The sequence below is a fragment of the Euprymna scolopes genome, chromosome 26 (assembly GCF_053919585.1).
Source record: "Euprymna scolopes isolate OS-2025 chromosome 26, ASM5391958v1, whole genome shotgun sequence".
NCBI lineage: Eukaryota > Metazoa > Mollusca > Cephalopoda > Sepiida > Sepiolidae > Euprymna > Euprymna scolopes.
The window spans coordinates 103,449,650-103,472,672 of record NC_136507.1 but is presented as its reverse complement, the minus strand read 5'-3'; the positions used below and the strand labels follow the sequence as shown (position 1 = coordinate 103,472,672).

General features: G+C 32.1%; 1 protein-coding gene across 1 annotated transcript in view; it reads right to left on the bottom strand.

Annotated features, from left to right (window-relative positions):
• Positions 1–17,225: 17,225 nt before the first annotated feature.
• Positions 17,226–23,023, bottom strand: part of LOC145248322 (serine/threonine-protein kinase SBK1-like) — a 66,271-nt gene continuing 60,473 nt past the window's right edge. Inside the window, exon 3 of the mRNA XM_080110231.1 lies at positions 17,226–20,037. Within this exon, the coding sequence (XP_079966357.1) occupies positions 18,731–19,843 (1,113 nt within the window). The 5' untranslated portion in view covers positions 19,844–20,037 and the 3' untranslated portion in view covers positions 17,226–18,730. The remainder of the gene's footprint in view (positions 20,038–23,023) is intronic.

The following is a 23,023-nucleotide window of genomic DNA, read 5'->3' as shown; positions in this document are numbered from 1 at the left end:
ACGCCCCAGCTTGTAGGCTTTGGGGAGTGTGGAGGTACCCGTCAATTGCCATTTCTCCCAAAGTCGACTCTGACCCAGAGTGGTAGTACCTGTTAGGGTCCCAACTATGGGTTAAATAGAAACCGACTTAAAAAAAAAAAAAAAAAAACAAACAACAAATATATTCTATTAACAAATTGTACTTCAAAATCACTGGATTCGGCATTAAATAACCTGAAAAGAGTTGATATGCCGTAAAACAAAAACAACCAACCAACCAACATTTAAAAAGTTGTTTGTCTTCTTTTTCTTCTACTGTTATCAAGTTAATATAAGGCATAACTGTGTTGACACACTGGTTCCCATTAGATCACTGAAGTTAAGCAATGTTGAGCCTGGGCAGTACTAAATGGGTGACCATTTGGGAATACCAGGTGCTGTATGTGTATCTGCTCTCTGTTTATCTCCTTGCCACTGAAATCAAGCATTGTCGATTCAGAAGAGATTGTGCAGTTCTTGCTACACGATAACATGCGCAGCTATCCTTACAGGGGTTATCCATTGTCTCTTAAGACAGAACGGAGGCAATGATGACGTTGCAGTAATCACTAACTCATGGATTTCTAAAATTACACACTTAATTGAGCGAAACCCCATCATTATTCAAATATATTACACAAATTTTTGTTAACAAACATGTTAAATATAATAACTTTCTTTCAATAATAAATTGTTTTTTAAATATTAATCAGCGTTTTATTAGGATTTCCCTAAATCTTTCAATCTTATTTTTCGCTCTAAAATATGATTTTTAATTTACTTTTTCTACAGAATTTTTATCTGAATTCAGCGTTTTTAGTTGTTGACGGCCATGTTGCATTTTTTTATATTGTTTTTTTTTATTACACAAAAAAGTATTTTGCACACTTTTTAACACTAAAAATAAACCTTTAGCATTTTCTTAACACAAAAGGGAAGTTTTAGTGGAATTTAACGAATTCAGAAGCTAAAACTAGTGAAGGAATTATTCCGGTATTTTTCACAATTCCAATATAATTACCGATTCTGTTCTAAATTCCCGATTCCGATTCAAATCGTTAAATATTTATCTATGGAGTTAGTGTTCTCCTTTTTTAATTTTCAGTTTACTATAAGAAAAAAAACAAAACAAAAAAAAAAAACAACATGCAATATGTGCATGTATTTTTTGCAAAACTAAAATCTTCTTATTAGATCTTTAGATTTGAGTTTTACTGGTGGTTTAAAATCAATAAATATTTATCATTGTTACCAGCAATGGTAAATTAAGTTTAGAGAACAAAACAAAAACAAATAAACCCAATTAAAAGTATCGTTTGGGCATTGGAAAATAGGCACAACTTTTTTTCCGATTCTAATTCTGTAAAAAGTTCCGTGTTTTCCTGGTCTCATAATCGTCCCAACACTAGTTAAAACCTACTAAATCGATAATTTTTGAAATTCAAGAAAAGAAAATGGCCACGACGAATAACAATTTGGTATAAAAATGCAATTTTATATACATTTAAAAGTAAATTAAAAAAAAATTTTTCAAGAAAAAAAATAATAATTCTGACTAATAAATCATTTAATCTAACATTTGGACAACTAACATCGAACCAAATAAGCGAAATATTCTAACGGCCCCTATAGTTCAATTGAACCGACATTTGGATTTAGTAAAAAAAAAACAAAAAAACAAAAAAAAAAACGAACGGATTTTAAACTGGCTACACAATATCTACATCATTATATAATTGACAAGATTACATTCTATTATAAAAATCTGGTTATATATTTAAAGGATTATGTAATATTTATCTAAAATATGCAACAAACAATGCGTTTATAAAATAAACAGTAAACACTTGAAACATAGACATGTAAACTATAATTAGTTCTAAATTGCTATACTTTTCCTATGATTAATAGGAATCTAGGACGATTCAGTCTACGGACGTTTTGATCAACGGACATTTTGGCAATCTATTTTTTTCTCCCGGGCGGAGATGGACAAATATAAAATAAAATTTGAATTAAAAATGTGAGGTCCAGCGAGATTATTTCATGTAAAATTTAAATTTGTTGATTTTAACTTTTTTTTTTTTTTAAGCATATTTTATTTAATTTCTTTTTCTTTTTGTCGGAGTAAAATTGATATTTTCGATATTTTGTTGAAAATTAATAATTTACTAGTTCATGGTCGATACTTATTTACAATGAAATGTGTTTTCAAAAACAGTTATTTATTGAAGTCACTTTATCGAATGAAAACAATTTTACTTAACAAATATTAGGTGAAAACTGTATTCATGGTAATATTAAAATTAAATATGGCGGTTTGTGTTCTTGCTAAAATTTATATAGGGACACTCTAGTTACATTCGATTTGAAAGATAAATCATATATATATATATATATATATATATATATATATATATATATATATATATATATATATATATATATATAACAAATGACAAAAGTCTATATTCCAAATTTTATGATGCTGACCATCTTAGAATTTATTCCTTTAATTACGTTGACATTTACAATTCTTGACAGTGACTGTTTTGGAGTGCAAGATCATTCATGTTGTATTATAGTTTTAATGTTACTATGAATAGCGCAAGCAGTTAACATTTTAAGTGTTAATTTTGCTCAAGAAAACGATATAAATTATGATTTTAGTACAGGGTGATTCTACATTCCCTCTCTAATAAATATATCAGCCATAAAATCGTTATTAAAATTCGCAAATCATTTCTACAATTCAGCTATATTTCATACAAATAAACTTTATTCCATGCATAACTTGCCCACCAAGTTTAAGTAATGAAGGTCCAACAGTCTTTGTTTGATTGCCGTTTAATGGTAAGCACAACTGGATGTGACAGACCGTCATACAGAATTTTGATAACGATTAACGATTTCATTGGTGGCATTCTTTCTGGGTCTCTGTGATTTTTGGGAAGAATGCCAAAAAGCGATTTCACTGTAAATGATTAACGACCATAAATTAGGAAATTACTGACAAATGTGACACAAGAGTCAGAAAGTGAGATTGAAGAGTCAGCGGCTCCAGGGAGGAGCACTCTGACTCACAAAAATGCCTGGACAGCCCATCGGCATTCTCGGTAGAACTGTCTCAGACGATCAGCAATAAACAAATGCTGGAATGGTGGACCTCCTAGAACTGCACAGGACCAGCATCATACTGCAATCAACAGCGAAAGGCATTTCAGCAATGGCTTAGACTCTGTTGGTTTTGGTGCCGAGGTGAACAAGTCTCTAGGCGGAAGTGATGACTAACAAACGCAGATGAAAAAAAAATGGTTAAAAATTTACAACCTTACAGAATTTTTTTTAAAGAGAATAATTTTCAATTGAAAAAAAAATGACAATTATTATTTCACAGTGAATTTCATCCGTTGACCAAAAACGTGCACCTGATGATCATGAGGTGCTGTGAACTAGAAAATACTTTTTGATATCGATTTGCAATTGATTTAATATAATAATGCTGCAATTGATTTCTGCTATTCTGTATGTGAAATCTCTCCTCAAATCTCTCCCCGTCTAATATCACAGATTGCATGAACATCTTTTATCACATTGATATATGTAATTGTATTTATTTGTGTGCCTATGTCATCTGTAGTGTGTGTGTGTGTGTGTGTGTGTGTGTGTTTTTTTTTTTTTTTTTTTTTTTTTTTTTCACTATTCAAATGCATTAACATGAATAAGTGCTTTTGGAACAGAAGTTCCCAACCGGGAAGTCATTTTGGAGTTTCAATAGGCATTTTTGAACCACAGACTGGCAGATTCAAACTGTTGAAACATTTGATCATTCCGTAAGCTGCAATTGTAAAAAAAAAAAAAACCCAAAAAAACTCAAACATCAAGTTATTAGATGTTGGAAATTAAATTCAAAATAAATATATTGACTCCCCCCCCACCAGCCGTGAAAAAGAAATCTAACAGATAAAGTTATCTAGTCGAATTTTCATGCATAAATAGCATTTAAACTCAAACTTCCGACTAGCCAATTTAAATTTGTTATTGGTGTAGCTTGTTATTGGCATTATAATAACGTTCTTTGCTATTTTTTATTTCCAAACTTTTTCGTTCCGATTCATAAGAATCCGAGGCATTTCAGTTTACTCTGGGATACAATAAACCGGAAATGTCAGGGCTAAACTGAACATATAAATAAGTGTAGCAGACGGAGGTTGCAGCAAACACAAGGATGAGCGAATTCTCGCAGCTGGAGATTTTGAAATACACTTCCTTCCTGGCTTGTCCAATCAGAAGCCAGCTCTCAGTCACATGACCGAGTTTGTAAAAGATTAAACCGGTAACACACACTCTTGATCTTTCTTTCTTCCTAGATCCGGGATTTACAAAAGCTCCACATGGAACGGATCTGTCCCCGCCCTTCTCACTTCTCTCTTGGGACTCAATAAGCCAACACCCAGCTTACAGGCTTGGGGTTGGACTATGACAGAAGCCAACATGGCTATCTCCACATGCGGTACACATACAAACTCTCTTTCTCATGCTGCTCTTTCTAATTCATCGTCACATACGCTTCTACTACTAACTTTGAAGAGACAAATCATCCCAATGGCCACGCACCATAATTTCTACACACACGAACTTTCTTTCTCATTCAACAGGCATGTCTAATCTTTAATCTACGTCTCCACACCAGGAACACTTTCCACGACTGACCATTTTTCTATACAAACAGTTTCCTTATCCTTACTAACGAAGATAACCAATAAAGCCGTTTTTAAATGCTTTTTTTTTCATTTTCTTTCTTTGAAGATAGTAATGCTGGGTATGAGGCAGCCAAACCAGCTGCCAACATTGCCCTGCTTTTTATTGAAACCAACCGAGAGCTCTTTTTAGTATCCTCGTTGTTCCCTTAAGTGTAATTGTCTGGATCTCTTTTGCACTTGGTTCACCAGGAATATTAGTTAGGTAGGACTTCAGGTTCTTCTTCATAAGCCCTGTATCACCTAAAATTAATGGTATGATTGATATCTCCCTAAGATTCCAGTTTCTTTTCATATCATATATGAGACCTTGATATTTGGTCTGTTTCTCTCTTTCAGCTCTGTTCAGACCTCCATCATTAGGGACACTTACTTCAACCAAGGTTTCCACTCTCTCTGACTTATTCCATTTCATGTCTTTATTTCTATGCAAATAAGCCTATGAATATATTACTATCAGATTAAGATAGTGACGGGTGTTGCAGCTGACAAGATTTTAAAACAAGTAAAAAAAAATGGCTTCGTTAAGATTGGGTTCGCTTATCAGAACTGATATGGCACTCCTCTTTGATCCCACAAAAGGCGCCTTGGAATTGCAATTCTATTATCCATATTTACTTGGCTCCCCACGAATAGTCGAGTGATATCCTGGTGATTTCCAAAGCCAACTCTTTGATTGTATACTAAAAAAACTCAATTCCCAAGGTCAACTAATTCAGGGTTTTCCAAATTTCAGGACACCATGGAGCCCCTGAGCATGGCAAAGGTTTTTCACGGAGGACTGACAAGATAATTTCTAAAATAAATATGAAAAACATTTATTTCAAATTTTAACTAATGATAATTTTTACATTTTTTGTTTTTGATTAATCAAAGATTGTTGTTAATTTATTTTTTTATTTTCTTTTTTCATGAACCATCTTGAAACTCTTTACACCTGTAGTTATGTATCATACCTGTTTCCAGTAAAAAAAAGAGCAATAATTAATTTGCATTGGATTTTTCCATATAAAGCATTTTGGCCTCTTTAAGAAAAAACTTCCGGAGCTCCTCAGCCTCATTCACAGAGCCCCAGGGCTCCATGGAGCCCACTTTGGAAAACCCTGAACTAATTGATTGTATGCCCCAGAGACTTAAGTATAAGTCCTAGTAGTGAACAATATAAGGGGGAAAGGGAGATCGTTCGAATATGATCGGAGGATGTCCCTTTCCCTTAATTTGAAGCTCAAAGCGACTGTCCCATCTCCCCTCCCCCATATACGTCTGTGTTCTACACATCTATCTCACATTAATATTGTCCAGTTGTGTTGGATATTTGTCGCTAAAACGATCTTGCTAATTGCACTGGGATTAAAAAAAAACATGATATTACATCCGGTGACTAAAAATATGATAAAGATGTCACCTGTATAAAACGGAAAGAAATACACCCGCTTGCAAAAAAAAAAAAAAAAAAGTAACTGGAAGGAGGCGTTGCTACAAAAAGTTGCATAGGCGACGTGCCAGAAAATGCTTAACCACATTACATTGCATAGGCGACACGTTGTTAGAGGCATGGCAGTTTGGAGATGTGTAGGTGTCAAAAAATGTTATTTATAGGTCAGATTTTTGATCTGGCAAAGAGTACTTGGCTAGAGATCAACCGAGATTTATATATATATATATATATATATATATATATATATATATATATATATATATATATATATATAATATGATATATATATATATATATATATATATATATATATATCTATATATATATATATAATATGATATATATATATATATATATATATATATATCTATATATATATATATAATATGATATATATATATATCTATATATATATATATAATATGATATATATATATATCTATATATATATATATAATATGATATATATATATATATATATATATATATATATATATATATATATATATATATATATATATATATATATATATATATATATATATATATATATAACAACATATAAATAAAGTATTAATAATAGTATGACGTGATAGGTGTATAATGGATTAATCCGAATTATATAAATACAACAAACTGGTAAATAAAAAAAAATATCCATTTTGAATTTGGAGACAAGGACGAGTGTCACAGGTAAGGAAGACATTTTCTTTTGATAGCATGAATAGGTTAGCCAAATTAATCTGGAGCAGGAAACTAGATCAAGTATTCGGAAAATTTTTTGATCTTTTGATGAAAGGAGGTGATGTTTGATCAACACTGCTGGGGAGCCATGATTTAATGTACAGTTTCATGGTAGACAACTGATTCCTGAAATGGCTTTAGGACTATTGTGAATTCAAGAAAGCAATTGATGCAGCGATTGCAAGTGATTAAATGACTTATTGACTAAATAGTTTTCCAACGAATGATAAAAAATATAAAAATTAAATTTTTTTTCTATAGTTTTAAAGATTAAAAAACTTCCAAGACTATATATATATATATATATATATATATATATATATATATATATACTTCCAAGACTATATATATATATATATATATATATATATATATATATATATATATATATATATATATATACTTCCAAGGCTATATATATATATATATATATATATATATATATATATATATATATACTTCCAAGACTATATATATATATATATATATATATATATATATATACTTCCAAGACTATATATATATATATATATATATATATATATATATATATATATATATATATATAGAGAGAGAGAGAGAGAGAGAGAGAGAGAGAGAGATGTCTCGGAAGTAGAGTGAAAAGCACATCTTATTTTTCTTTTATTAATATTATTCTTTTTCCTTGTACACATGTTTGTGAATTATTCCATGGATTTCTGCCTTTGGATTATTATGGACCATCTTCTTCCAATTACGGGATGTCTTTGGATTTTACTTGTACAAATGGAAATTCTTTTAACTTTCTTGAAGTTTTACATTTGGATTTTACCGTCACTGGATTTTTTATCTTCCACCAGACTATCCATTCATGTGTAATCACCTTTTTCTTTACCATATTCCCTCTGCTTAACTTATTTTGTTTTCAAGTAAGATCTTTGACTTACTTGTTGTTTCATCAAATACTTCTGCATGCAAAATCCGATCCCGCATTTTGCTAATTCCTACTCTCTGATGAGAAGGAGAGTATTTCTTGGAAACTCCGTGGATTAAGGACTATTCATTTATCTAGTGTTTCCTTTTCAGATTAAATATGTTTTTAACTCATTTCAAAGTGTTTTTTAACATATTCTATTAACTGTTTGCTCATATATATATACACACGGTGAGCCAAAAGTAGGTAGAGAATGTTGTAAACTTTCCTACCTGTAGAAGTGGCACTCTTTTCATGATAGAGGCCAACCTAAGGTCAGCCATGCGGCCTCAATAAAAATGGTCCTGGTTATCTATACTCTTAAAAGAAAAAAGAAGCAGATCAAGTTAAATTATATTTGTTTTAGTTGCTGAATATCATAGATTTGGCCTGAAAACGTCGAGTGGTTCTAAAATGGGTGATCGATTTACTAGAACGTTGGATTAGAAACTTAGCACCCCAACAAATACTTAAATATTGACTAAAATAATATTATAATCTGGTAGACTAGTGCCCGTTCGATAATAATCTGCTGAAAAAATTGAACAAAAGACGAAAATAAAAGAAATACAGAAACTGCTTCCATACGTGCGCCAACCATTTTTTTTTTTTTTTTTTTTTTTTGCCCAGGAATTGGCATGGCGCGTAAATGGGTGCAATTGCAGCGGAGTCTGGTTCCACTGGGCATCCCTACTATGTAGCTTCTAGGTCGTTCGTCATTCTCGATGATGGATGTCGAGTGTAATTAGTACCTGGGCACACTGACCTGGATATAATAGTGGCAATTTTCCTTTTCTGCTATAGTGTAACAGAATCTCTGTTGCCGGGGTGTTGACAATTATTTCAAGAATCCAGATTACTGTGGGAAAATGACAAAATATGTTCTTTTTGGAAAATAGCAGAAAAATGAATTTCTCAATAAAGTAGAACTGACCAATCGGCTGTTTTATGCTGAAGAATGAATTAAGATATGCTCTTTGTTTTTTTCTTCGTTGGTTTAGTTCGATAACATGAGTTACGAAAGCAGAAAAAGACCGTCATGTTTGTTTGTGTGTGTGGATGAGAGTGAGAGAGAGAGAGAGAGAGAGAGAGAGAGGGGGAAGATACATATAGAGAGAGGGGGGAATTTCAGAGAAAAGAAAGAAAAAGAGGAAAGAGAGGGTGAAATACTAATCTCAGAGAGATGTGGGCAAAATTAGTCGTGTTCATAAAAACCAAAGGCCCGGCAAGAAAAAACGTCTGTAATCGATGAGATTAACCAGAGAAAAAAGTTTTTAAAAAAAGTAAAAATTGTGGAATCTTTAGAGGGAGACAATCTCGTAGTCTCCGCCAATGTTTATTTTACAAAATAAATAAATAAATAAAATGCATTGAATTTCAACGAAATTGTCTTAAAAATATGCTTGTAACCCTTTTTCGAATGAAACGTTTAAAAAGAAAAACTGAAATTAAACTCCAGAATTGAAATTGATTCATTATTTTGATTTCTTATCTTTCAATTTTCTATGTAAACTACTCAGTGTATGGATGCGGCGTAATTTAACCGATATTTCACATTAAGTAAAACGGATCATAAATAATTGGGTGCCTCTATATTATAATAACGCAAAAAATATTGGATTTAAAGTGAAATAATGGTAGTTACGTAATTATTAGCTATCAAATAGTAACATATCTAAAGATTACGAAAAACGATAAGGTAGAAAAATAATTATTAATGAAAAAAGAAATTTGTAAAATCAAGCGAAATTATGTTACGCTTGCTAAAAAATGAGATTAGTTGACAGAGGGAGATAATGAAGTTCTGTTGCTTAGGTCACGTAATAAACGTAATTCAAAATGTCGGATATTATCTTATTCCGCATGTAAACTTTATTGAAAACAGTTTTTTTTATTAATAATTATTTTCCTACCTTATCGTTTTCCGTAATTTTTGGACATGTTACTATTTTCGACACGATAATTTCGAAGGTACAATGTGTTTTACTTGAAATTCAATATTCTTTCGTTATCATAATACAGAAGCATTAATAATTGTAAACCTTAAAATAAATGAGACCCAAGCAAACATTATAGCATGGCATGTATGCCACCATTCCTTGCTATTTGATAAATATTTTTGAAATAATATTTTCTAAATAATATTTTCGAACTAATATTTTTAACATATTTTTGAAATAATATTTTTGAAATAATATTTTTGAAATAATATTTTTGAAATAATATTTCTGAAATAATATTTCTGAAATAATATTTTTGAAATAATATTTTTTAAATAATATTTTTGAAATAATATTTTTAACATATTTTTGAAATAATATTTTTTAAATAATATTTTTAACATATTTTTAAATGATATTTTTTAAATAATATTTTAAACATATTTTTGAAATAATATTTTGGAAATAATATTTTTAACATATTTTTGAAATAATATTTTTGAACTAATATTTTTGAAATATTTTTTAAAATCCTTTTTATATTTTTGAAATAATATTTTCGAAATATGTTTGAAATAATATTTTGGAAATATTTTTGAAATATTTTTGAAATAACATTTTTGAATATCCTGTAAATGATTAATAGAAAGCGAACCATTTTTTATCCGTTTGAACCACGTTTTTTTGATTGGAAACATTGATTTAAAAAAAAAAATTTGTTTGCTTCAAAATAAATCGTTTTACCTCTTCAAAATGATGTTTCCAGAAAAAATAAATCAAATAAAAAATAGGCAAATTACAATAAGAAAAATAATACCATTTTCGTCTCATGTTCATTTCAATATCAAATAGTAATAAAAAAAATTGATAAAAAAAGAATGCGTAATCATAATAAAATCACATTTTGTTTTTGTTATTTTCCCTCAAAAAATCGTCCTGAGATAATCAAGTTTATAATTTTGAAATAAACAATTTCATGAATCGGAGAGTTTCTGTGTTTCACGACTAATCCAAACTGGCCATAATAACATATGCATATTATTCGAACTTTTTCTTTAATATTGTAAGACAAATGAGAACAGCGGATGCTTAACTTGCCAAGAGAGCCCACGCTCGTAGGATTGCCCGTGAAGTGAGTTATCTTTAGGGCTATTTGCCGTCAGAATTTAAAAATGCTATTTTTCTTTTTTTTTTTTTTTTAGCGAATTTGCGAAAAAATACCCCCCCAATAAAATAATCCGGATATTATAGCAGATTAAGTACAAACACAGCGATACCTACGTAGGGACAAAATGCAAGTTTACTTTGATAGTCCCAAATCCAACATGGCTGCCACATTTTTAAAAAATGCTATTTTTATTGAATCATTTCGGTAATCTTTCAGTAACCGAGATATTGAAAATAAATAAATAAAAATAAAAATCATAGTTGTGGTTTCCATGATAGAAGCGTTGTTTAAATTTTAAAATATTTGTTTATTTTCATAATATTGCGTTGTAATTTTGCCTATAAACGTATTTTATACGTATTTTATTTTAAAATTTAAACAACACTTACATCACATAAAACAACTCTGACTTTCATATCGCGTGCGGCAAGCGTATTCTTCCGGCATTTCAAAATAAAACCGCAGACAGACAATACGTGGACTCTTACTAACTATTTTTTTTTTCAATCATGGCGAGGGGGGAAAAAAGAGAGAAAAAGAAAAATGTATACAATTCTGAGGATGACATCTTTTCGTCGAAGTATTAATTTTAAATAAATAAATATTTGTTTATGTTTATTTTCATAATATTGCGTTGTAATTTTATATATAAAAAATACCCCAAATTCTAATTTATTTCTCCTTCAGTTAAGAAAAAAAAGTGTTTTGAAAAAAAAATGTAATAAATAAAAAAATTAATTCTTACAACGTTTATTTTTTATTTAAAATGTATAATTTATTCTTTAAAAATAAGTTTTGTACGGCGGCCATTTTTGAATTTGAACCTATTAAACGGAAAAGTTGTCCAGAATTGAGAATATTTCTAATATTTTTATATTAACTGTAGGATGAAAAATGAATATTGCCATTTTTCTCACCAATTTTTAAAGTTATTTTCCTTCTTTAAAGTTTTTTTTCTTTTCTTAAAAAAGAAAAAAAATCATCATTTTTATTCTCGTAACTAAATACGAATAGCAAGCAGTTTCAGCTCCAATGGATAAAAAACACACACACACAAATAAACAAAACATTTATCTCTGACGTCATGCCTATGATCAACTATTAGGTCATTTTGACCTAGAGGACTAAACCAGGACTTACCTTTAAAAAGTTGATTTCTAAAGGTATTTGGGGACAGTATAAACGATTATCACACTTAGATTTGTCGCCGGCAAATAATTTTTATGATATTAAGATTTTCATATTGCCATGTTTTATCTAATACTTTTCAGTGGACGCCATTTTTTTCTTGTTACATAAGACACTTGACGCATGCTCCAAGCAATGCCAAACACTCCCTCCCTATGTTAAGAATCGCGACCAGTGAAAACAATAAAGAATACATTGGATAATGAAGGTTTTAATATCATAAGAACTACTTGCCGGTGACAAATTTAAATGTGATATTCGTTCGTACCAGCCCTGAATATCCCTTGAAATCAACTTTTTAATCGTGAATCTTCATTTGGTCATCTAGACACATTGGCCAACTATCATTTTGAAGAATACGCATGTCTTTTTGTCTATTGGCTAGATTTGATTAAAATAACTTTATACCTGTTGCCTTCGTTTCCAAAAAAGATTCACGACACACTTTTGTGGGGCGTTCAAATAAACAAATAAACCCATTATGTGACATTATGCTGCTTCTTAAGATAGAGTCGACAAATCGATTTTTAAAATATATCGTTTTAAGCAAAAACAATATTACGTACTTAATTTTCATGTCGGAAATAGTAATGTATCCAAAATTACAAAAATTAATCGAGTAGAACAACTGTTGTTGTGTTTTTAGAAAATAAATAAATAAATAAAAATTAAAAATTAAAAAAATTAAAAATTAAAAAAAAAGTCGATCGCTATAGACAACAAATATTGCAGCCATAACAAGTAATCTAAAATATTAATTTCAGAGATATTCTCTGAAAGTCCGGTTCTGACTGATGATCCTCCGTAGTTCCAAAAAGTAGTTCTCTAGGGGACTACTGAGTCAATGCGCCCTGTTAGCTGATTGGCCAGTGTGTGGCCGAACAGCTCAGAGGGGTGGGGGCATTGATTCACAAGAGAAAATAAGTCTTTGTGACTTCTACATAAGCTCATACCGTCTACTTTATAGCGTCTAAGAAAAATACGATTTTACTCAATTTTCCGTAAAAAATTTACCTTTAACTATAAACAACTTTCAACCCGATGATTTTTTGTAATTTTTTGGATATATTACTATTTCGGCATGGCAATTAAGTACGTAATATTGTTTTTGCTTAAGAGGACATTTAAAAAAAATCGGCCTGTCGACTGTATCCTAACAAGCACTGACATTAGTATTGTCATCGTTACGTTAGCAGAATCGTATCAATATTGAGAAATGTTTTAATCTCCCATGTTTCAATTGAGCGAGAGATCATGTATGAAGAGGTTTTTGCATATTGTGGCGGATCAACGTTTTAACGAGCCTAAAGCTTGAACTGTAAAATTAAGGGCCTCTTTAAGTAAAAAACAACAGCTTACCACGCAACAAGGTAAAAAAAGAAGAAAATCGGATAAATCCAAAAATTCAGTACACAAAGTTAAGACGTCGGAAGTGGATTCGGTTTAGCTAAATATGGAAGTCACTAAGCATGAAACAAAATACGAAACCATACGGAAACACTTCTTGTTTAATCATAAGATAAAAAAAAATAATAAGCTTTTCTTTTTTTACATTTCTATAAATATTTTTTTAATATTTAAAATATATTCACACAAAAATATTTAAAAAAAAAATTTTTTTTACATGTCTGTAAATAAAGTTTTCTTTAATATATACATTTTTAATTCTTAGATAGTATGTCTTTCACAAATATTATTACATAATTTTGTCATAAATAATGTATCAGAAAACATAAAGGTAATTGAATTACGAAACTGAAATCGAAGTTTATTATTATTTTTTATTGTCTCATGATAGCAGAAGAATTGTTAAACTGAAATAATTTTTGGAAATAAATTATTTCCATATGGTTTCATATTTCGTTTTATGTTTAGTAACTTCCGTTCTATATTTTAGCTAAACTGAGTCCACTTTCGGCGTCTTAACTTTGTGGACTGAATTTTTAGACTTAACCAAAATATCACGTCTGCCGTTGAGTCTAAACAAGATAGCAGGGAACATGGTATAAAAATGGCGTCCTTCAAAATAGAACATACATGAAACCCTTTCCTATACAATTAGGGATTTAAACCCTACAAGTTCTCAATACGATTTTGAAATTTGATTCAGTAGGGTCATATTTTGAAACCATATGTAATGGTAACAAAATACGTAGCCTTGCTTTAATATGAAATACTTCAAACCATCGATTTAAATTCATTCATTAAAAAAAACAATGTTGTTTCAGTGTCCATGTCTCTGCCTTCCTTTGGTGTTAGAGGTTCTTAAACTTCAAGTTCATCGTAGACTAACTATTGTATGTATATTTGTTTGTGCGCGCGTATGTGGTGAGGGTCGATGTGAAAAAAAATGAAAGGAAAACCTTAACTTTTTGTATGTGTATGGATTTGGTTTGATAGCAAGTTTACTTCTTTTTTAAATAGAGTGTTCCAAAAGTCTTTGGCACATTTCAAGTCCTCATGACTGCTTGAGTGAGAAAGAGTCTGATGACGTCATTTTCCAAAAGGATGGGTCGCCACCACACTGGAGACTCAGGGTTAGACAGTTTCTGAACACAACACTGCCAGACAGATGGATTGGATAATCTGGGCAAGATGATCACGATCTTATGCCCTGACCTCCCAGATCTCTTTTTTTTCTTTTTTCTTTTTTTTTTTGCGGGGGGGGGGGGATTTACGAAAGGACTTGTCTATGTACCTCCCATTCCAAGAAACGCGTATGAGCTGAGGGCCCGAATAACAGAAGCTGTTGCAACCATTGACGCGTTTGACAAGAATTGGCTTAATGTGTGTCTTGTGGCCAATGGCGCTCACATTGAACATCTTTGAACATTTCATGAAAAACTTTAGATTACAAGTTTTCGTTTTTATATCCTAAATAGTTCTCGAGATATTCAATGTCAAGATATACCAAAGACTTTTGGAACACCCTGTATGTTTTTACATACAGCGAACTTTGTTAGTTAAAAAAAAACTTTGTTAGTTAAAAAAAACACAAAAAAAAACGCACCAAATGGCTTGTCCTTGTTTATTTTTCTTTATTTTTCTTTTTAGGTTGCAACTGATTTCATCTTCAAGGACGGTGAATGTAGTTCAGTGGTTAACGATACGAACTGGAAACCTGGGTGTTCCAAGTTCGGATCCAGTTCGTTCCACAAAATCACTTTCACTTAGGATGTTGGCAACCTTCATGTGGTCACTCCTGTAAGTACTTGATCTTTCTAGAAAGAATTCTAAGAAAAATATCGGAGAAACCAATGCCAACAATAGAGTTTTCAGATTCATACGATATAATGATCAATTTCTCAAGACAAGATAAATACATCGGCCAACCTTTTTATCAGATGAACATTGTTAGCCAATAATCATATATTTCTTCTTCTTCTTCTTCTTCTTCTTCTTCTTCTTCTTCTTCTTCTTCTTCTTGTTTATCATCATTTAAATTAAATAGAATACGTCTCTTTTCGGCCTGCTAACATTTTTAAAGATGTCGTCTTTGGCTATCTCCGTCTTTCTAGGAATGTTAGCGTTTACGAGATTCAACTCAAATAGCGAGTCATTAAATGCAGTTCCTTGAAAAGTTCGGCTTTAACATTGCATTTTCAATTATTTCCCCTCTACCACTCGAGTCACTGCCTTTTTAGCCGTGTGCTTCTTATTAAACCGTTTTGAAAACTTTTATTAAAAGATAAAAGTTGGGATGAGGATGAAGCCAATGAGTAAAGGAGATGTTTGTGGGGGGGGGGGCAAAATAAAGGCTAATCAATTCATTTGAATCTATTTCAATCGCATAACGAATCTACTGGAACAGTTGCGAACTTGTTTTTGTTCAAAAGATTCCTCCATTCTTTCACTAGTAGTCTGAATATAGGCAATGAAACTAATAACTTTAATTGGTTAGAGGTTCACATAAACTTAATATTCTTATAAAAATAGATTGTAGAATGTAAATCTACGCATTTAGTCTGGATAATTTCTTTGTGTGAATGAAACCCAAATGTTTTTAGATAGCTTATTTGTTGCAAGTGTATTTTTGTACAATTACTATACGTTTTATGTAGCGACTTTCTTGTGATAATTACTGGTAGCCTTGAGGTTGAATATATATATATATAATATAACTATTTCATTTATTCACATAAATTTACTATACGAAAGTATAGATTTATGCGTAAACTTTAAGTATTTACTTCAAAAATGCTCAATATGTAGGTAGAGCTAGTTAGTAATTTATAAAATATATATGGCGATTAAGCTACACTGAATATTCTGCGTTTCATCCAACTATAGGATTCGTCAGGCTTATGCGCATAAGCCTGACGAATCCTATAGTTGGATGAAACGCAGAATATTCAGTGTAGCTTAATCGCCATATATATTTTATAAATTACTATATATAATATATATATATATATATATTTATTTATGCATGTACATATACATATACATATATATATACACATACATATACACATATATACACATGAATATACATATATACATACATATACATACATATATATATACACACACACATATGTATGTATGTATGTATGTATGTATGTATGTATTGTAGGAAATAAATAATATTTCCTAATTAATTAGAATAAAACGTAACTCACTTTATTAAATCCGTCCGGGATTTTCTACAAACATTTTAATTATCATGGTTAATATGTTATTAAGCATATAGTTTTGTGCCGGACTTTTATATATTAAAACTCTGGACGAATGCCTATTAAAAAAGAAATAACGGATTGCCAATATACAGAGGTACCTTACTTAACGAATGCCACAAACCACGAACAACTCATCCAACAAATATAGGTACTTTTGCAAACAATTTTTTTTTTTACCTTCGAACAATGCATTGGGGTAAAATAGATAAATAAATAAACTCACCACGTTATCATTTCTTAGAGACACAAATAGATCAGAGTGTAGTATTTGTTCTGATGCTACATTTAAGTTAATTTGTCTCTGCTCAATGGAGGAGAAACCGTTCTATACTAAGGCATTTTTTTTTGCTTACTTCCAGGGTGCCCCCTGTTTAGGGAGCTGATTAAGCCCTGCCTCACACACATTAAAAACGACCTTTGTCACATTTTACTTTCGTGGGGGAATCAATTAAATAGTAACAGATTTCGTGCTGCGGAGAACATTGTTCGCAGGTGAGTTGTTTGTGATTCGTTGACAAAAAAAAAATGATAAGGTTGTTTAGTTCTACTCCCACTGCAAGAACTGTGATACCAGGGTCTGAAAGTGGGATTGAGAAGTCAGCGCCCTCGAGGAGGGGCACTCTGACCTGCAAAAAAAGTGCCTGGACAGCCCCGCCGGCATTCCCCGGTGATGGCGCATCAGGCGATTAGCAATAAAACTAACCCCCTTCTCAAAGAGAGAAATCAAAGCCTGGCTGGGAAGGTGGACCTCCTAGAATTGCACATAACTAAACTCGCACCGCAAAATCAACAGGGACCAGGTCATTACAGGAATGGGTTAATCTCTATTGATTTTGGGTCCAGGATAAAATACCTAGCCGAGTTGATAAAACTAATAAGGATGGCGTTCGCGTTTCTGATTTCGTCAAATAGTAAATCACGGCGAAATCAGCAACATCTGTGTATTCGTTTAAAGAGTAAACCATTATGCTAAAGGCGGGTCTGGTGTGACTGAGGATGTGACGGTGTTAACGGAGCGAAGGTCTCGAGTGTTAGAAGATGTAGCGGGATTATCGGTGATGAATGGATTCATGAAAGACTGAGGAACGCGAACGGGTTAATTGGATTTATATTAATTTAAATGGGAAAAATTATTGTGATCAAAGAACACTTTGGTTCACGAACAGAGTAAAAAAAATGAATCAAGTTTGTGATCGGAAGTATCGCCATTATCAAACTGTATTAAGTTGATGAGGATTACACATTTCAAAAGATTCATTTTTTTTTTTATGGGAATTGCTCCGGGCGAGGCATGAAGCCATTTGATATAAGGAGCTAAAAAAAAATTTTTTTTTTCAAGGTCAAAAACTAGCCAACGATAATGGATAGATTCTAACCCAGAAAACAGCAAAATTTTCCCCCATTTGTCAGAAACATCGCTTATGGAATATGAGGACTAAATGGCAAAATAAAGGAAACGAGGCTGTGGAAAGTAAACCCAAGGTCTACTTTCTAATCTCCATAATTATTTTATAATATTTTATAACGAATTGTTCTATCTATGAATATCGATTACTGAAATTCATTTAACAGCGATTAAAAATATCACTAATCAAGTTTTATAATATTGAATTACACAACCGCGGCACAATAAAAACAGAAGTAATAATATTTTGAGTGTTAAAATAAAAGTTTTGGGTAGAAATGGCGATTAAGATGGGGAATGTGTGATTTCGGCACAGAATGAAAGGAAGCCGACAGTGGTCAAAAATAGCACCATTACGCTTATAAAGAAGCCGATATACTTGTAGAGCGAATATGGCTGAGATGTAAGACAGCGACTCGTCGCAGTAGAGGCAACCAGTCATAATGACAAAAGCCACTCAGAGATCCGCCTATCTCGGTAGTGTTTGTCTACGTGCGTGTCAATGCCGTGGTTCTGCAGAATGCTGGTCAGTTCGCCCATCGGGTTGTCCGAGTCGGAATCGCCCAATTGACGTTCTTCCTCACTGATCGGAGTGCCCGAACGCCGCTGGTTAACAAGCCATGGATCATTGATGTATTTGAAGATTTCGCGGACTGGACATCGTTTATCGATTTTGATGTCGAGACATTTCCGGAAGAATCGCATTAATCGTGGGGTAAACTTCCGCCACTGTGAAGGGATTTTTGTTGATTTCCGTCTTTGCCAAACGACAAATTCTTTGAAGTACATGTCGCCGATATCAGCGTTTTCCCAAGGAAAATTTCCGGTAAGCATACAAAAAAGCAAGACCCCCAAGGCCCAAATGTCATTCTCGACACGAACAACGATCCCTTCGTTCCTGACAGCCTCGCAGATTTCCGGTGGCGTGTACGGTATACTTCCGTTTATCTTGCGGACCAAAACGCCATCTTTTTTCGTCATACCGAAGTCCATTAATTTTACCCGGGAAAAATCCGGTTCGAAAATGAGAATGTTCTCAGGTTTAATATCTCGATGAACTAAGTTTTTGCTGTGCATAAAGTCAAGCGCCGATGCCACTTGCTGGATCACAGTTTTGGCATCTTTTTCGGCCATTCCAATTTGTGGCGGAATGGCGTCAAACAGATCCCCAAGAGGTGTGTATTCCTGAGCAAATATAAAAGAAGTGTTCGTTTCAAACACGACATTATAAGTATCAACAATGTTGTAGTGTGGTGATAGGTAGTAACTATAGTTGAACTCTCGTTTAAATTCCCGTTGTTTAGTTGTCAGTTTTGGTAAGATTTTCAACGCTACTTTTGTGTCCGTTTCTTTGCATCGAGCGAGGATGACCTTACCATAGGTCCCCTTACCTAGGTCCTTTATAATATCGTAATGATCCTCAAGTTCCAATTGAAGCAAATTATCCGACGTGCTACTGCGCGGCGATACATCGCTGTGCAACGTTCGCGTAGTTATCGTGTTCGGGTTGAGACTTAAAGGCTCGGGACCGTAATCCTTCTTATTGCCCATTTTCTCGGGATTACTTTCCTGCGAAGTGAATCTTTCTTTATTTGGCCACAGAAAAGCTATTAATGAAAGTAAAAAGCATTATTGGTATATTTTATAAAACATTTCGAACCAGACACAACTAATCCAAAAATCGATGAGCGTAACACGTGAGGCTTCAGATGTGTCGCTGAACATTCGATGCTTGAAATTTTAATCTGAAAAAGAGAGATAAAAAGTTTGATCTCAGCAAAGACATAAAATTGATTGGTCAGTGGAATAAGATATAAATCGATACATGCATAATTTTATTTACATTGATATAAATTATAAACAGAAAAAGGCATTTAATATTATGTTACAATGCTGGTGTACGAAAGAGATCCCAAATTTCTGGCCTCTTTCTGACATTGGAAAATGTAAGTCACGTGATAGGTCAGCTGACCGAAGTCAAATTAAATAACATAGCTTCCTCGTTGTTCTTTCTTTTTTTTTTTTTCGTACAGTCTTTTAACCACAACCGAAAGACCCGACTTTTTTTTTATATTAAAAACAAAATAATATTTTTTCTGTTTTTTTTTTTAAATTGGTTACTTTTATCTTTTTTAATTTTCTGACTTTATTGATCTTAAAAGTCGAACAGAAATAAACTAACAAAGGGGGAAAACATAACAAAAATAAAACGGTTCAAAAATCTTAAAAACAGTTCAAATAATTTTCATGGCACTTATGTTGCCAAGTTATTTTTTTTAATAGAATTTTAAAGTTAAATTCAAGTTTTATGCTATCTTTTTTATTATTAAATCGTTAGTTAAAAGTACAGAATAACTACAAAACATCATCCCCTCCTAATGTTAAGAATGGCTTTCTAAATAATAACATTATTATTTCAGTATTGTAACATAAATGCATAATTCCCCCATTTTTTCACCAACAATGAAAAAATATTTTTAATAAAAAAATACTGTTTGGCCGGTTTAGTTAATTCATCGCACATTTTTACACTGGGGTTAATTCATCGCACATTTTTACACTGGGGTTAATTCATCGCAGATTTTTACACTGGGGTTAATTCATCGCACATTTTTACACTGGGTTCTTATATGACAAAAAATACAACAGTTGTGTAAAAGTCTATAATGGCAGTGACCGGCAAATTGTAGATGTCGCTCCCTGATGTTAGCAGATATGGCAGGTAGATTGCCATAAAGTTGCAGCTTCGTGAGATGATCTTGCCAAGATATATTTAACACTGTTCCTAGCATACAGGTGTACGTGCTGCCTAGCTTTCTTTCCAATCTTTTGGTAGGTGTCCAGCTTGTAGCACCGTAAACAAGAACAGACAATAAATATTAAACATAAAATAACACAGAATACTCAAATTTTCATTTTTAAAAATAGTTTTTAAGGGTTTTAGGAGATGGGTCATTATATATGTATAATCCCGAATTTTGAAATACAATTATATTAAATTTCTATTAGTTTTGGTCTATAGGTATTTGACACCAATTAAGAAAGAGTTTCCGAATTTCAATTTCTTCGGTAACAGAGCACGGACGCGCGTATAGCAGCAGCAACAGCAGCAGCTGTATGATAGCCACCATATGCAAATGACCAAGCCGTGTCTGTTGTTTCAACTGAAAAAAAAAGTGAGTCTAATTTTTTTCTTATCTTTGTTTTCTTGCGACTGTCTGCATACAACGTGTCGGTCCCAAGTGTTGACACATAATGACTACGTTACGCTTCCAAAGTCCATTACTTCAAATCTGGACATTTTCTAGCATCGAAATCATGTAATGGAGTTTGATCAACAGTGTAATAAACATTCTAGACATAAGGTTTAGTATCATTCTATATTGCCTTATATATGGCCAAAACGTATAAAATTTTGTAATGGCAGTTTTACACTGCCCCCCCCCCCAATAAAACTAGTTCTTCGTTATTGACGTGAAATCTGACAGCCGAAAAAAATGAGTTTTCTTAAAAATAAAACAAAAAAACAACGATAACTACTTAATGTTTTTATCAATTTCAACAATAAGCAATGTTATCTACCTAATTGTCATGCCACAATTAGTTAAATATTTCTAGAATATTACATTAAACATGTATTTCCACGATTCAACGAAGAAAATAATTTCGCCATACTTGTTTTGTCCCATGTGACGTAAACACAACGTAAATAACTTATAGTTTGAATTGGCTTAAGTTTTTTTAGTTTTCAAAATTGAATTACCTCCCCGGCTAACATGCGCTCTTCAGTTATTATGATTCTAATTATTTCAAAAAACTATTGTCTTTAATAATTCATTTTCTACTTTATCGTTTTTCGTAACTTTTGGATGTTTCCATTAATGCGACATAAAAATTCAGTAGATACCATTAACTTCACTTGAAATCCAATATTTCAATTTTCGAATTTACTGATTCAATGCCATTTCATTCGACACCGGTAATCTTGTTTATCACATGACCTATATTTTCCGATGCCAAAAATTTGGGATTCTTTTCCTATATTAATACCCCTGTTACGTTTCGAAACTTTGAGAAAAGAATTAATAATTTGGATTATTTGGATGTGCAACGAAGATGATCGCTCTCCATTATAATTAACTAGAAGGGTTACGCGGAGTTGCCCGGGACTATAAAAAAATAAATAAAAAGGTTAAATGATGTGTTTGGTTTAACATCTTTAGATTAAAACTACTATCCCCCTTACGAGTTATCCGTCGATTTATCTTTCCCTCTTTCTCTCTCCCCCATCTTTCTATTCTTCTTCTCTCTAACCCAATAGGAAACTTTACTTTTAGAACGACCTTCGTATATTCTTATAACAAATTAGCCGTAATGTAGAACATTCCAGCTAAATACAATATGACCGTCTTCAAGTCCAATGCAAACAAGTTCTTGAGTCGTTCCTCTTAAGTGATCCAGTTTACCAATTTTACACTTCTAATTATTACTATGATATTGTCCTTTTGGCCACTGTACATTCTTTAACCCTAACCCTTGAGTGGCCTATGGACCTTAATAAGTGGTGATCCCCTTGTAAAAACATTTTAAAGAAAAATATGAATGAATTCAGAATTAACGGTTTTTAAATATAAATTTACGATGACAAATACGCATTTGGCGGATGTCTACAGGGAAAACAAGATAACATAGTACACATGAGCGTGTGAGGAAAATAGCAGCAGCAGCAAA